At 31.3% G+C, this 16843-nt stretch overlaps 1 protein-coding gene and 1 long non-coding RNA gene across 3 annotated transcripts in view; both read right to left on the bottom strand.

Moving 5' to 3' along the window:
- Nucleotides 1-16843, bottom strand: part of bru3 (CUGBP Elav-like family member bruno 3) — a 542443-nt gene that overhangs the window by 136844 nt on the left and 388756 nt on the right. For both annotated transcript variants that reach the window (XM_090120316.1, XM_090120317.1), the window contains one exon: nt 1439-1487. In XM_090120316.1, the coding sequence (XP_089976442.1) occupies nt 1439-1487 (49 nt within the window). The remainder of the gene's footprint in view (nt 1-1438; nt 1488-16843) is intronic.
- LOC149908737 (uncharacterized) lies at nt 11876-12466 on the bottom strand. Its single transcript, XR_016458645.1, has 2 exons — nt 12299-12466; nt 11876-12208 (listed from the first exon to the last, which is right to left on the bottom strand). It is a non-coding gene; the product is annotated as an uncharacterized LOC149908737 (long non-coding RNA).

Below are 16843 nucleotides of genomic sequence, written 5' to 3'. Positions count from 1 at the left end.
CCCTCTTCATTAAAGAACTCTTGAAACTTTTTACCGCGCTTAGGTCTAGTGCTGATAAGAGCAATTATAACGCGACATTTAGGTTTTGCGTTATTTGGATTGAAATGTCTGTGGAGAATAATTGTAAGTATTATTTTATAAATGTTTTCTTACAAACAGACGAAGGGAGACAGTTTTAAAATGTATGTTTTAATGTTTTTTTATGGTCAATTTTAGAATGTTTTTTGTTTTGCTCTACTTTCATGTACAAATTATATATTTGTTAAAAATGAAGCCTTCTTGACAATTAGATTTTTAACTACTACGTTTGTGTAGTAGTTACACACATAACATTATACGTCAATCACTAGTTTTTATGTGAATTTAGGTGAATTTTGATATTTTATATGTAATGTAAACAAACGTTGGTAGACCAAAAATAAATAAATAAATAAATAATCGATATCGATAAAGTAGCCGTGTCCATCACTAAGTGTACCACGTTTAAGTTTCTATAATTTCCTTAGGGGTTAAGTCTGGAATGTATTTGACGATAGCCACCAACTGAATTATTAACCCGTCCCTATTCCAGGGGTCACTTTGGCCACGAAATATTTGTGGTCGATAGATATTATCATTCATATTGCGGGGTCCATTCATTGGGATATTAGTTAAACGTCTATTATTGTATAACTTTCTGACGATTTGAATTGAAGTGATATTATGAACTTCAATTCTGTCTACAAGTTTATAAATATTTGGTGAAAGATTTTCAGTTTCTGTTTATGTAGAAGGAAAGTGGCTGTGTTTATAAATAGAAACACATCTATTCTGCATTGTTGTGATTTGTATTATAGCTAGAACTAATCGAAATGTATATTTTTAACTCGACCAATTTAATATTTGATTGGAAACGGTAACAATTCTGACATAACTCATGATTGACGAAGGTATTGTGGTTGAGGCAATATTTAGTAAGCACTTCAATTGACGTTTGAAATAATAACTTCAATACGAATCGGAAATATCAATATTTAACCAGTCGCCGGTCACGTTTGTGTCCTAGGTCGCCGCAATAATTTTCTATTAGATTTTTAGTCAGATAAGAAATGTGGCTGAGTGAGGTCCGTGAATTGGAGGGTGCAGACGTGTCCCATTACGCTCTTGGAGTTAAAATATTTCTTCAAAGTTCCTTTTTATTAAAGGGCGACGTAAGTTTGTGTGAAATTTTGATTTGGACGTACGTTCTTGGTTTATTTTTGGATATCGTTATTTTTCGTATTCTTGGTTTTAAATTCGTTTTCTCAAACGCAGGTTTTTTATTTGTGAAGTTTATGTTATTTATTGTTCTATATTGAGTAGCTTCATCTTCATCACAATATGTACTTATTTTTGGATATGTTTTAGATTGTCATCGAGGCGCCACTTACAGTTAATTCAGTTATAATAAATTATTTACCTCCTCTATTTTCACTATCTGCTGGTTTAACCTGTATTGCTCGATTCATCTGAAACAAAAAACACATAAATTAGTTATTATACAAAAAACACTCTTCCAAAATGTAATGTCCCTCTCACTTTACAAGAGATAAAAATAATTAGTGAGATCCTTTGTCCGCTTTTTATACTATATACTTGCTGATCTATTGGTGATATTTTCATAGAAGATAGTTTTACAAAATACCCTAATGCATAATCAAGATTCATTTAAAATCAAATATACATTTCCATAACCGTTTCATTAATAACCCAATTAGCATAGTTATTAGCCACTAAATCCAAAATAGGGTCTAATCGGCCACTACATTGCATTAGCGGCATTGGAGTGTTAAATAAGGCTCTTCTCGTTTCATTTTTATAAAACTAGCTAGAGCCTGTGGCATCACTTGCGTGATACTCTCATAAAATAGTAAATAATACCAAAGTACAATTTTATTTATTTATTTAAGTCAAAATGAATATAATTATAAAGAACCTCTAATTGTTACCAAATTATAATATAAACATACATAATTATAATATATACATATTCGATATTATAGTATAATTATCATAAACAGGCTAATCTATCTTTACATCAAATTACATTCAGCAGTTTTTACCCAACAAAGTCACAAAAGTAACATCCTCACAAACTTTCACGTAAGTAAAATACTAGCATAGAACAGGATAGGGATAATATCAGTGGGATTTTGCGCGTTCCGCCACGCTGGATTCCAATAAGGGCAAATTTACGTAGCTATTCGAAAACATTGTACACTGACGAGCTCGCATAATTAAAGTGACTGGCTTAGATGTGGTCGCGCATAGTTGTTGATTACAATTATCATTCGTTATTGAACTACTCATGAAACGAATGAATTATTCATGCGAAATTGTAGGGTTATTATTTTTGTTTGTGTTATAAATTATGATAGAGATCGTGATAATAGAAAACTATAGAACAGCGTTATGGATGTTATTCCTTTGTTATGTATCTAAGTATTTTGAGAGAGTTGGTATGTAATTTTTAGTTTTATAACTACGCTTTTCATTGAAAGTATTGAGTTAACCAAATATATGTTTCGCATGTTTATTTCAGCCCGTATGTCCTGTTTAGTCTGGTTTAATTGAAAACATACTAAACGAAGTTTTTCTTTCATAAATATGTAGTTTATTTCCTCCACTATGCGATACACAATCCCTTTGCTGAAGTGCTATGAACCCAGGTCTTGTTACCTGAACAATTTCTGAGAAACTTTTCTAAAATATAAGCTCTTGCACCCAGTAAACTAGCTTTCTAGGGACATAAAATGAAATTACTCGTGCTTTCTCAACTTTGCTGCAATGAGTGAGAGAGATGCCAGATGGGCGGAGCGAAGGCTCGATAGGTATGTTGTAGATCAAAGAACAACTAGATATTATTGAGTTAAGTGTTAGGCGACACAGGTCTGTTGTAGTGGAAGTAACTGATGATTTTTTAATGGTTTAAAAGTGGTTAAAAGCTTTTTTTATTCAATCATAAATTAATATTGAAATTAAAATAAATAATCGAATTAGTTTTTGTTGTTGCTCCTATATTTTAATCAATTCCATTGCATTCTTATTCTAATAATCTTTAAGGTAATTAAACAATCCGTGTTGGTTATTTAAATTAAAATGATGAACTTAAGCTTAATTCAAACTCTTGTCACAATGTCACAAATCTTATTTCAAATATTATGTTGATGTTCCAGTATTTTACAAAGTCTCAAAAGAATAACTCAAGTCACCCCACTTTGATCTAGACAATGCCGCGGGCCATTGCTAGTCTATATTATAAAATAGAAGCACAAGAAAACAATAAAATGTCAGTTACATTATCAAGACGAATAGGAAAGCGCAAGCTGCTACGATTTTGTGATGTCACGCTACGAGTGCTACGGGTGCTACGACGGCGCTACGAAATTGAACTTGTCACCCTGTCGCCTTCTACGAATGTTAGCGCTTAGTTTTCCGCGATAATATTATTGTTTTATTTAATTGCTTTATTTTTATTTACATAAAATGTAACAAATTTTTACTTGTTTAAGAAAATTTTCAATTCGTTATCGTACTTCGTACTATGGTTTTGTTATAATATTAACGATTATGCGGCTGATTGGATCTTGACGAAATTTATATTTGAAACACGTTACGCTTGTGAGTCTACTTGCTTCAGATCCATTCATTTATTTAACCTTTGTTAAAAGTAATAAACAAAGCCAAACAAAGTCATGAACAATGGCAAAAGCTCTAGATTGAGTTACACAAATAAACATTAAAGTGACTGTTTTCCTCAAAATTAAGTCTATACAAAAATTTTAAAATGTTGTTTAATAAAAATCGTAAACAACTCGCACAATACCCTCTTCATTCAACAATCGGATAAAAACAATTACAGAATCCCCAAAATACATTTCCCGTTTCAACGTGAAGAAAGAATAAGTAGAGGCTCCTTCAGGGATTACAGGAGCGGCATGCTCCGCGTAATAATATTTTTTTTTAATAGCCTCTGAGATGTTAAGGTCTAATTGTTCTTGTAACTTGTGTTGAAGGATATTATCATTTCTTGCTTTTCGCGTGTGTAACTATGGCTGTTGTGACTGATAAGTGTAGCTTTTAGAACATGTTTAGGTTTACAACGAGACTAGAGCGAGTTGTGATTAAGATATGGTGTATATTACTATTGTTTTTGACCATAGTTTTCTGACACACAACAAACTATAACTATTCAAGAACTTACGACAATTATTTGACATTGTTTTTTTAGCATAATCTTAAATGTGAATGTGGTATAAAAATTGAACTTAAAGTTTTAGTTAAAATTCAGACAGTTCAGTATTTGTTTGAAGGTTTTATTTTATAAAATGATTGTATTTTACCAGTCCAAGTAAGTTAACACGCTTGATATTAAAAAGAAAACAAAACTTAAGCTCATAAACTAAAAAAAAACATCATCATTATTATTATAGTGATTACAACATTATCTTCATGAATGATGGCTAAATACAAAAAGGGACATTAAATTATAGTGAAGATAGTATCTCTCGATCGTGTTATCATAAATGACAGGTGCTTTTGTCATACTATTTCAAACCGTAATGCATTGACTAAAGGGTCATAATCGCGTTACGTCCTCGATGGAATTGAATTAGAATTAATATCGTAAATGAATGCTTTGTGTGTGTATTTTTTCTTTAACAGTTCCTGGATGTTTGATAAATTACTGATATGCTATTGATAAATATGTTACATAATAACGTATGTTATTTTCTTTTAAGTTTCATTTGGTAAAAAATACACTACCGTTAAAAATGGGAAATCTCTTCATTCGTATTTTCCCGCCTCCTCCATTTGACAAATCTATCACAAAGCACACATATATCAAGTTTCAGAAGTTGCAAACACAATCAACTTATATTTGTCATCGCTGCAAACTAATGTATCGTAGTTTCCAATTAATATTGTACGATAATCCTAACGTTTGTATCAATTTGTACTCTGCTAATACTTGATTATTGATGGATTCCTGTCTGTGACGTCACTTTGTTTTATTATTCGGGAATTCGTATGCGAATTATCTAGTCTGGTTAGTCTAGTTATTCTGGAACTGGGATTTGACTTTAATAAATGTATTTTTATTTACCTTTTAGGCTATAATAAGTCTGCAATATTTTTATGGTACCATGTTCGTTGAAGTCTGTTCAGTATAGTTATGATAAAATACGAAGATAAAATACAATCTTTAATACATTAAGTATTCTACTTTTAAGAGTGTTACTCTATGTCTGTTACATAAACATACATACTTTGTAGAATGTTACTGTTATTTGACTATACATAACTCTATGTAGAGTTAATAATCGATTATTTATGATGTCTCAGTAAATAAAAAGCTCCTTTCATACAAGTCAAAATAAATCTAACACACTAGACAAAACAAAAATAAACACGCCACATTCCTACGACATTATTACGAAAACACTACCGCCGGTTGGCTGTCAAGTTTGACATATTATTGTTGACAATGAACACAGATAGTGAATGTCACATTAAGGATATTTTTTGTATAATGAGTGTTCGATTGTGATGTGTTTTTAAATATGCATGTTTTTGGACGATTTCTGTTTGTCTGGGATATTTGAAAAACAGATTAATGATAGCAGGAAAAACTACTACATACCTAATATTATGAGGGGGTATATTTATTGATCAAAATATAATGATATTTCATATATAGGTTAAGATCCTGATTTTTATCAGTTTAGTACGGTTGAAAGTTAATATTTGCAATTAATTTAATTTAGCAATGGATACATGTATACTAATAGTAGTATTTATCGATATAAACGGTATAATTATTATTACAATAAACACCTGCCTACTTACATCTTCGTTGATATAATCTTTTTACATCAGAAATGAAAACACAGAGTTCAATTCCTGAGCAGGTCAAATAAGTTTGTACGATATGTTTTTTCCGGTTCGTCTTTCATCCTCGTATTTTCGCAAGATCCAATTTTCTTCTTAAAATGTCTCTGTTTGTCTCAAACGAGTTTGCGAATGTATTGCAACGTGTTTCGAGTTTGCTGTGTGCTATTGTTTGAAGGAGATCATTCAGGACTGACTATTGATGCTATCACGCCAAATATTGTTTGAAAATTTTAATCTCTCAATATAAGGTAAGGTTAAAATATATACACGATTAATTAAAACACAAAAAACAGGAAAATTGGTTGCTTTATTCATTAAAATTTCTTTAGCAAGTAGTGTAGTTAATTTTATTGCAAACAATGTTTGAAGTGTTTAGACTAAATTATTTTAAGAAACGCAAAGAACGTATCTTTTTAAAAATCCCGTATATAGAGCACGCGTAACATTTTGATTTAAGAAATTCAGAGGAGCATAATCATATTATCTGACTACCCAAGTTCGCATATTTATTTAATAATACTCCCTCCTTGTAAAAATCTCGAAGCTCCATTACCTTCACTTAATTCCCTTTAGAGATAAGCCCAGAAAGTTGCCAAGGTCAGCGCAAGTAAGATTTTTTATGATAAATTTCATAATGAAAAATTTTGAATCCATTTAGCGATGATTATATTTTCATGAAAACTTCAAGTATAGAATATTAATTAACTGAGCCTTTAGACCTTTTAAAATATGTATCCCAAAAATTTTATTAACGCTCATTAGCATTGCCGAAAGTAATTTATTAGCGGAGGATATTATGAATTTGGAATTTTTAGAAATATTAAATTTGGACGGCTTCTTATTCGTGGGTACGTTTTGATCGGAATTAAAAATTGTGCTTCGTTGTCTTGGTAATTTTTATAAATTAAATTGGGACTCTTTTATTCTATTTTTAAGATGAAAATTATATTACGGTGGTTATCTTTTCAATTTAACTACTTATCGCACTTTCAGTATTGAATATGTATATAAAACACTAGATTATACACAAAACCTACCTACAAAGTCATAATTTAATTTAAAATCTCCTACTTACATTTTTCAAAGACTTCCAATTAATTAGAATTTATAATTGAAACACAAACCTTAAGGCTGCAGTCTAGCAAAATTGCGTTTTCAACAAGTTATTTGACAATTTTTTCCCGGCTAATGAAATGATAAACTGATTTTTTTTTTCTTGTTTATAAATTAGTGTTATATACGCAATGCGCGTGAATTTTTTCACATTTATAAAGTTACTTTATGTTACCTTAATCAGGCCTTAAAGATAAGTCTCTTTCCCCCAAAGACATTTCGAGCTAACTTTGTGCACTCACTACGTTGCAACCGATTACAATTTACACAATCTGATCAGCGCATTATTATCCTTATATAGTCGTTATTAAAAACTGCTGAATACAATTGCCGAAAAACTTATGATTTTCCTAATTAGAACGTTATAAATTCATTAAATTTCCCATTTTTTGCCTTACAAAATCTATTGATAAATACTGCTAAAAGTTATTTTTTCCATTAATTTATTCGAGTTGGTTGAAGACCAATGAGTATTAATCCTTTAAAAAAATTTTTTTTGGAATTTTGATAATTCTTTAAATATTAAAAAAATATTTAAAATAATTAGGAAAAATCCTAGCGAATTTCTTTAGTCGCGCTCCTTGGGCCGGAGCGTTCTGACGTGTGCTCTACGCTCGATTTTCCTTCATACCGAAGTGAAAGTTGCTCTACTTCATTAAATTTAATATTTTTGTTAATTGATTATTTTTATCTTAGTTTTGTGCAAATATTCGTATTTTTAAACATTTGATTTCGATATGGAAAATAAACGAAAAAAATACGCGTGTAACTACTAGAAAAAAAAAATATCTTCGAACATAAAGTTAATGAAACCAAATAGATTGCAAAGGTTATTGGCAACAATTTCTTTATTTTACGGAGTGTCAGTAAAGGGATGTATATTTCTTTAAAACTAAAGTAAGCTCATAAATTTTCTTATTATTTATAATTTTTAAAGTGAAACTTTTATTACATCGTCTCAAACTTTTTGGTCTGTGTAACGCATGTCGCTCGTCGGTCGGCTGCCGAGTAGGTATACCTACCTACTCGGCAGCCGCGATACACGCGATACACAAAGCAGTGTTCGGAACCGTTCGAACAGTTTCACTTTTACCGTGGTTTCATAAAACCACACAACATTTTTTTTTGAAGTTCCAAAAATGTTTATTTTTCGTTTGAGAAATACGAAATATAATATAAACTTGTATTGAGAACTTGAACTTCCCAAGTTCATCCGGGGAAATCCCCAAGGAAAATGATTTGTTTACTCCAAAATTATATGCCGAGGTGTTTTAATTTTTTCTTCTAGTCATTTTCAACGTAGCGGCATGTTGTTTGATTATTAATTTTGTAACTTAAATACAGGATGTTGGTTTTATATTCTGATCTTACAGACGCGCTGACAAATTTAGTCCGCCATTTCTAGTTTAGTCCACCAACTCTAAGTACCAATATTATAACGAATGGATTATCATCACATCATCAAAACTCAGATGTAATGGAAGATCACAATAACATAGAAAATTCAGTGGGTGTTGAGAACTAAACAAACACAAGTAACAGAGACGCGAAGAATAAAAAAAGAGGACGAAAACGATAATTCGTTGATGCTTTCCCTTTTCGACGTATTGTTAGGGTACATCACCAATCTGCAAAAAACAAAACTGATGATTCCCAATTGCTGATTAAAAATGAAAAACAAATAATCGACAACAGTGGTGAAAATTTGCTGATCACAATGAAACATCCTTCAGTGGTAGCAGATTTACTCATTTAAAATGTATCGGTGAACAGCGTAAAGGAGAGGAGGACAGGAAAACATTATGAATGTGGATGGTGGATTGTATACAGGGTGTAATCGATAAGTATATGCAGGCGATTATGACGTTATTATTGCAGGTATCAAAAAACTTAAGACTGATATCGAAATTACTTTACCTAATGAGCAAAATGACAATAATAACTTTTTAAAAGTATAACGAGAAATATCTAAAAAATTTAATTTATACACTCCCGTATCAAAAAGGGAAAATGGAACTAGTAGAAGTTAAATTTCTAATTCCGGCAAAAGACATGAATGCGGTAGATGCAGTTAAAAATAAAAAATTTAATATTTGAAATACAATGCAACAAATAACACTTTTTTATAGATAAGAATCATGACTATTTTTTCCAAATTCAGGGACAACTAAACGTTGCAGAAGCAGAAGTCTGCTTATTTGCTGTTTGGACTGGAGTGAATCATTCGTTAAAAATAGAATATATAAAAAAGTATGTAACGTTTAGGCAAAATAAAATGATGGACCATTATCAAGATTTTACATAAATTGCCTACTGTCAGAATTGATTGATTCGAGACTTCAGCATTCGATGCCCATCAAGGACACATCCTATATCATTCAAGCGATTGAAAAAAGATATAAATCCAGTGCAACCGATAAAGCATCAGAATGCTAGCAAAAGATTTATTAGGTTTATCAATATAAATCTATATATTATACATAATATAATAAATCTGTAGAAGACGCGAAGACCGACATCCGCGCGGACGGAGTCGCGGGCGGAAGCTAGTCAGAAATAAATATCTTTTGTTTTCATTTGCGTATTTTTCTATTTTATAATTTTTTAACACAAACATTACATTTTTTTATTATATACAAAATTTGTTTATCCGTTTTATTAGTTAAACTGAACAACTTTCACTAAGAAACTTAGGTCGAAAAAAATGTATAGAGTTATGCATTTTGTATGGAAAGCTTATTTTTTTTTATATTTCGTCCAAATTTCTTTGTAAAAGTTGATCAGTTATATAAACATGAAGTTGAAGATATCAATAGAAAGTATTCGCAAATTTTGTGTACTGATAAAAAAAAAATCACCCGGTGTAATTTTCACGAAAATTGTTTCAAATTGTCATTTTTGGTACTTATTACGAATATTAAATTATGCATACGAATGATTTAATTTTTAAAAATTAAGTGGAGCAACTTTCCCTTAGTACATTTGTATTATTTACATATAGGATGACAGGATGCATTTGTTTGCACTACTAGACCAAGCCCTTAAGAACTAAAATGACCAACCGAACAATAGCACAACCTAAGTCAAACAAGTGAAATTAGCTCATAATATTAAATTAATAAAGTTTACGCCCCGAGTTGAGAAATTCGAAACAAATTATTGGGTTTTGTTCTGAAGTAAAACCGATCATAAATTAGGGATCCGCGACCAATCGCTGGAAAGTGCTTTAATAGACGCGTAATTACTAATTGCTTAGCCTTTGAAATATAATTATTAACGGTAGTGGTAGTAGAGAGTCATATTAATCTGTTTATATAATAAATAGGTCAGTAGTGTCTACAAGTCTAGTAACCTACTTCCATATTTTCACAGTATTTTTGTCATAGTCCATTTCTGTACTAATTAAATAAAATTTATTTATTTTATTTATTTATTTAATTCTTTATTGTACACACAAAATAAATGGAGATACATAAATAACATATAAGAGGAAAATATTATGTACAAACGGTGGCCTTATCGCTAGGTAGCGATCTCTTCCAGGCTACCGTAAGTAATGCATAAGGAAAGACGTAAAATTACACATAAAATGCAATTACTACGTATTCAACTGGGAATTACTACTATCAGAGTATTTCATAGTAACTAATAAATACTGAAATACATTTTATTACAAACTCTACCACTTCACTATAAACTTTCTTCATTGTATATTTATGTATTGCAACCATAACCTTACTATTTACGCTCTATAACATAACTGCATTATATATGTTAACCCAGTCATAACCTTACTATTTACGCACTATAACCTGCAATGTATTCGCACTATTTACGTTACAACTTTCCTAACTATTGTGCCAAATTAAGACACGTTCGCGAAACAAATGACGGGCTAACCATATAAGTTAGTCTATCAAACCCTAACAAAAAATGGACTCAACCTTCACGAGTAATGGGGCGTAGAAGGGATTCTTAGAAAGTTCACCAACTGCTGGTTAGGGTATGATAAAACTTTTTATGTTGTGCTTACGAGGGAGCAGTTTCAGCATCGACATATACAGTACATATTTGGGATATTAAGGTTAACGGTGATGTAAACTCGAAGGGTTTATAAGATTTGTTTATGGTCACAGTATGTTTATGAAGATATCTGAATAATGTCCTTCACAGAAACATATTTATATATTTTTTTTTTATAACAAACACATTTATATAACAAACAGAAGCATAGTAGTAAATTTTGAATGCTCTGTAGACTATGTAAATCGTGATCTGATATAAAATCTATGTCTGTAACGTGAATTTACAATATAATTGTCCAAAAAGCTACTAAAATGAAACGATAATATTTCATATCTTAAAAGTGTAAATGTATATCTACTTCACATAATTTATTACAAACATAAATAAAAAAATTCTACATTTTCACGCATAACAAATACTTGATGAATTCTCGTTTAAACTAATAAATCTAACAAACCTAGCACAGCAAATATAAACTAGACAACTTTGCGTGCGACAGCTCATCCAGTTTAATTAAATAACACCCTCAAATCTAACCTCACACTTGTCAGTCAATTTTAATGAAACTTTGAGAATATCCACGGGATTTTGTTAGAGAATTTTCTATAACATAAAATTACTTTATTGGAACATTGCCCTGCCGTTAAATTTAAAGTTAAAGTTAAAGACGCACGGCGTCAAGACGCTCTAGTGTAGGTACTTATAATTATTATGTTACGAAATGGTATTAAAGAGCAGAATCAGCTTAAAAACTAATAGTAAATACTTAAATGAATAGTGATGAAAGTTTAAAGGTGCGGAATAATAATAAAAAGAAAAGAAATCATAAACAAAAGCTTTTATTTATATTTTCAACATTAAATAAAAAAATTAAATACACTGGACACTATTAATGTTTAAAACTGATGTGATTCTATTTAAATACGAGAAACTTCATTAATAAAATTATAGAGAATTTTTGTTTTATTAATTTTATTAACTTTTAGAGGCAATAAAACATCTAAATTATATTCCTCGGTATAGTCGCAACTCGCAACTCTATTGTTGACCGCTCACTCGAATGTAAACAATCGTCGCATCACACCAATGTGGAACATTCACAAAACTTTCTGCCCTTATTCTGTTCGCACAAAACAATATAAAAATTCACCGATGTCTGAAAAAAATAAATAAACAGAAAATAAAAAGTAAAGAAAACAAAAACAAATAATAAATTATTGCTTAAAAATAAATAAACATTACTTACAATAATCGGCGGCGGGTAGTCAACATTCGCCGAGCGAAATATATCTACGAGATGAACCATATGGACTGTTAATTTGGTATCAATTTTAAAGAAATAGATAACGCCGTGAGCGACGGAACGATCGCGTGCGTACGTAAGATTTAACGGAGCGGTGTAATGCTCGCAGGGCCACGGTTCAACGTTGACTGAACGGCGCGCGAAGGAATACGCACGCGGGGAGGGGGTACGCACTCACGCAGCGGTGACAGCCAATCGCGTGCGTGAGTCGCGCGCACCCCCGCTCTTCAGGCCCGCCCCGCGTTCTCCGTCACCTCACAATCGATGCCCTATATTGCATTAATTATTTAGGAAACACGCAATAAGATAACGCAAGGTAACAGATAAGAGTTTGGACTTTAAATCATTGTCCCTCCTTTTTTAGTTTCACAGATTTTCCTTGACTACTTGAAGCGTTGGCGTGTTTGTAAATAGCGGTTGTTTATTTCGTTTTGGACGTTTTGTCAAGTCTGTTATTGTGAACGAATTAGTGGCACTTAGCAGTCGCGGCACGTCAGAAGTTTGCTGAATGGGAAATGTGCCTAATGACATATTTTTTGTTTACCATTTCGTTTCGCAAAACTGATGTTTTAAGCAAAGTTTGGAAATTGAAGAATATTTTGAAGCTTGCATCTTTTAAGAATTTTTCTAGGTTTTTGCGCTTGAAGTTTTTGCTAAAATATATGTCTGTAGCTTATTGCTATTTTATGCATAACTTTTTGTGGTTTTATTGGGCGATTACACTACTTTTATACAACCTACTAAATGTGCTTATTTTTCTACTTTTCTGTCATCCTATCTTTCTTCTTACACCAGCTTATGAATATTCAAATACAGCGTTTAATTGTTTACCCTCTATAAGTAATTACATTTTTTGCAACCTCATTATTAAATGTTTTCATGAAAACAGTTATTTGCCATTCCCTACTCTATCTACTAAGTTTTCCAGTCCGACTAGATCGAGATAATCCACTGCCAATTCCACTATAGCTTACCATAAACCATTAAGGCGTATTTACATGAAGTGACAGATGTACGAGTTTCAGATTAAAATGCATATCTTAATGTTCTGAATCAAGATTCTCGGAGCACGACTCGACGTCACCTGCGACCATCTGACGGACCTGATGTGAATAGTAAGCAGTTCCAAATCTATGTGTGTCAATACTGCTGGTACGTTTCGGGATTATGTTTGATTTTAATTGATATTGTGGGACAGGTGATGAGGAGGTTTTATGGGGTTTTAGATTATATAATGGTGAGTAAAAATATTGTATGGTTTACACCATAGCATTATAGTTTTCTAATCTTTTAATTAGAAATCATGATAGTATTACTATAATTTGTTTAAGTAGGTACTATTATAGGTATGTCGTAAAGTTGAGTTTTTTAAAGTTTCAAATAGTATAAACTACAGTTTGTTTAATTTTATAAACCAACCCGTAAAAATGTATTTGCAACTGTATCAAATTAATTTTGCAAAAATTAATTTTTAAATACGAAATATAATTTTTCATTCAATTACAAGTAAAACGGAAATCTCTTAATAAATTCCGTTCGCATTGAAATCTGGATTGAGTGCACACTCAAGCTTACTGTTTTATTGAAAAATTATATGAAATTAATATGAAATTTAAGGCAGGCTGTGGGCGGGAGTTGGATGCATTCCAAAGGGGTCGAGCCTCGGAGTAGGCAGGTGCTGACTCGCTCATATACCATATAATAGCCTTAATTATTATAGCATTTGCGAAATACCTTTCGCTTTATGAATTTGCTGAATCCCGTAATCTAGTTATCAAATTATGTGAACTTTGAGCGGTTAATTTCAAATTAGGTATCGTTTAAGCTTCTTCGAGTAAGAATAAAGGTATTAATAATTTGTGGTAATAATTATAGAAATATTGACCTATATCTGTTTATTTATATTTTTTGTATCAGGTCAATCCAAATCTCGTTTGGAAGATTTCGAAATTTGCTAAATAATATAAACATTATTCAGTAATCTATGGTGTATATAATCATCAATCTGACCGATGTCCCCAAAAAATAGTAACGTCAGAAAATACCTATCCAACGAATGACCGAAGCAACACACGAGTGGTTTTGATCAGGTAATGAATAAAATATCATGCTCCTGGTCTACCGTGCTCCCGTTCGTCTCAGTGACTTTGAATTAACTGTATTTCCTTGAACTGGTAGCGTCTGCAAAAAAGTTGAGGTGGTAGAGTCAGCATAAAAATGTTTTTTTTTTGTAGAATAGAGCAGTTTTCGTTATTTTCTGTGAATTTTTATGCTTGGTTGTTTATGAATATTTGTTACTTTTTCATGTGGAAACGGATTCTAGATGATATAGTTAACATAAGAGAGGTATATTTTAACGTAAGTATTTCTTCTTGATTATATTGTGAATAAGAGATTGTTGTTGTTGTTTTTGATACATTATCTTTCTGTTTATTACTTGGCTTAATTTATCATCATGAATCACAAACGAAGTAAAATAGCAAATTCTTTAATTTTAATACTTTTAAGTCAGGTGCGTAGTAAAACGTGAATGGAATTCAATTTTAACATATTATGTAGGTAAGTAATAATAACTTCGATCTTCAAAATTATCACGCTCGTCTCTTTTTTAAATTTATTGCAAAAATATTCCCCACACTTTGCACTACTATCAAGTCCGCCCTAAACTCGAGATTGTCAAATGTCTTCCCCATTTAGCCAAGTTGGTTAAACTTTCACCGTCAACTTGGCAAGTAAAAGTTCCACAAATTATTCGAAAGGTTAGGAAGGGATTAGAAAAACACATACCCAAGTAAATGAATTCGGAACTTGGCTAGTTTGTAAAAACATTTCCTCAATGAAAAAAACATGGTGCGCTACGCAAAAAATTACCATTCGTATTATGGGACTCTGGAATGACCATACTCGACCTGATTTTCAGGTTTGTAACAATTGCAATGGTTTGTAAGATTCGGTTGAGTATAGAAAATACTTTCGAGAATAATAAAAATTTTTAAGTTTAGTTTAGTTTTAGAGAAGTCTAACTTTAAAAACACTTGAATAGTTGCTATTTTTTGAATATTACGAAATTACACAAAGTAGAGCCAAAATTTTGTATGCGTAAAAATGTCATTATTTAATATTTTATGTCATGTCTATTTTTTTTTCATAACATAAAAATTATGGATTATTTGAATCTTGAATAGGTCTACATTGAAATCGTTTGTATTCTAGTAGAACGTTCTCAAATCGGTATGACCAGTCAACTCTTAGTTAATTGTTATAGAGAGTGTCTGTGATATGTTATCAATTGACTGTATCTATTGCTTGAATACAGTATGCTGTTTGACAGTCTATGAGTTATATTTTACTTCAGAAGACATTTTAAATCTGAAGAAGTATTTTTATATTCCGTATAATAAGCCAGTAAGTAAACGCAGATCTGCTTTGTATTACTTGTAAATACGGAAAAATCCGTAAAATCCAACAATTATCATGTGAAACGGTATCAATTAATTAAAGAATTAAATAACTAAACCTTCACATACGTTTAAAAGCAAAAAAAACATTCTTTTACGATATGAATTTAGCGCTAAAAAGGTCGAGTACAGACGTTGTAAAGACGAAGGTGGTTTTATAGCCTGCGTAGGACGGGGGAAATTTTGGCGCCAATTCAATGTAAAATGTTTTTGAACGCTTGAGGTGAGACTGAAAAGATTTTTATTTTACGTTTTCTTTCAGATGTGCTTATGGCACCGAAAATTTAATGACTGCGTTTATCACCTCTTCGCTTTCGAGATATTAATAGAGGCTGAGTTATTTGGAGTTTAATTAGCGTTTTTTATAGTCGTGAATTTTATGACTGTGTTGGTTGGTAAATAAATATTACATGTACCTTCTTCGGATGTTTCTACTTTTTGAAAAGCAGGTAAATATAAATACATTGTGTTAAGTATTTGTTAATGAAATAGGTTCGTTCTGTCATTCGTTCGTTTTTGCTACGAACCTGTTATATTTCGTAGCATTTCATTTCTTACACTATCTTGTAGTTGACACAAATAGGCGCTCTACAATCTTCCATCAACATTAATCAAAATGCCAGATAATGTTTATTGTAGATATCTAATAAATTAAATATAGTGTTGCATTATGTAAAGTTGATTATGTTTAAGTTTTAAACACTTTGTAAACGGTTTCATTAAGCCATATAACAAACTGTATATATCAATACATATTATGTATTTTCAGTCACACAACTTCCCAGTTAAAACAATCTGATACAGACCCTTCTATAAATACACACGTATATCACAAATCGGTCTTTGATCGAGTCGCCATAACTATTCGGGATCTTATAACTTTTTTCTATCTGCGAAGTTTTAACAAGCTGAATGATCGATATAGGTCTAACGAGGCTGCGTTGTCATCCCGCGAATCTTTTGGCACGTAAATAATTTTTATTACGTGTACTTACTATTATGGTATACTTGACATTGCTTTTTTGTGAGA

The sequence above is a fragment of the Colias eurytheme genome, chromosome 4 (assembly GCF_061535395.1).
Source record: "Colias eurytheme isolate Ceu_HAF_F1 chromosome 4, ilColEury1 Martin Lab GWU primary, whole genome shotgun sequence".
Classification (NCBI taxonomy): domain Eukaryota; kingdom Metazoa; phylum Arthropoda; class Insecta; order Lepidoptera; family Pieridae; genus Colias; species Colias eurytheme.
Note: the sequence above shows the minus strand (reverse complement) of the source record. Positions and strands in the feature narration are given on the sequence as shown.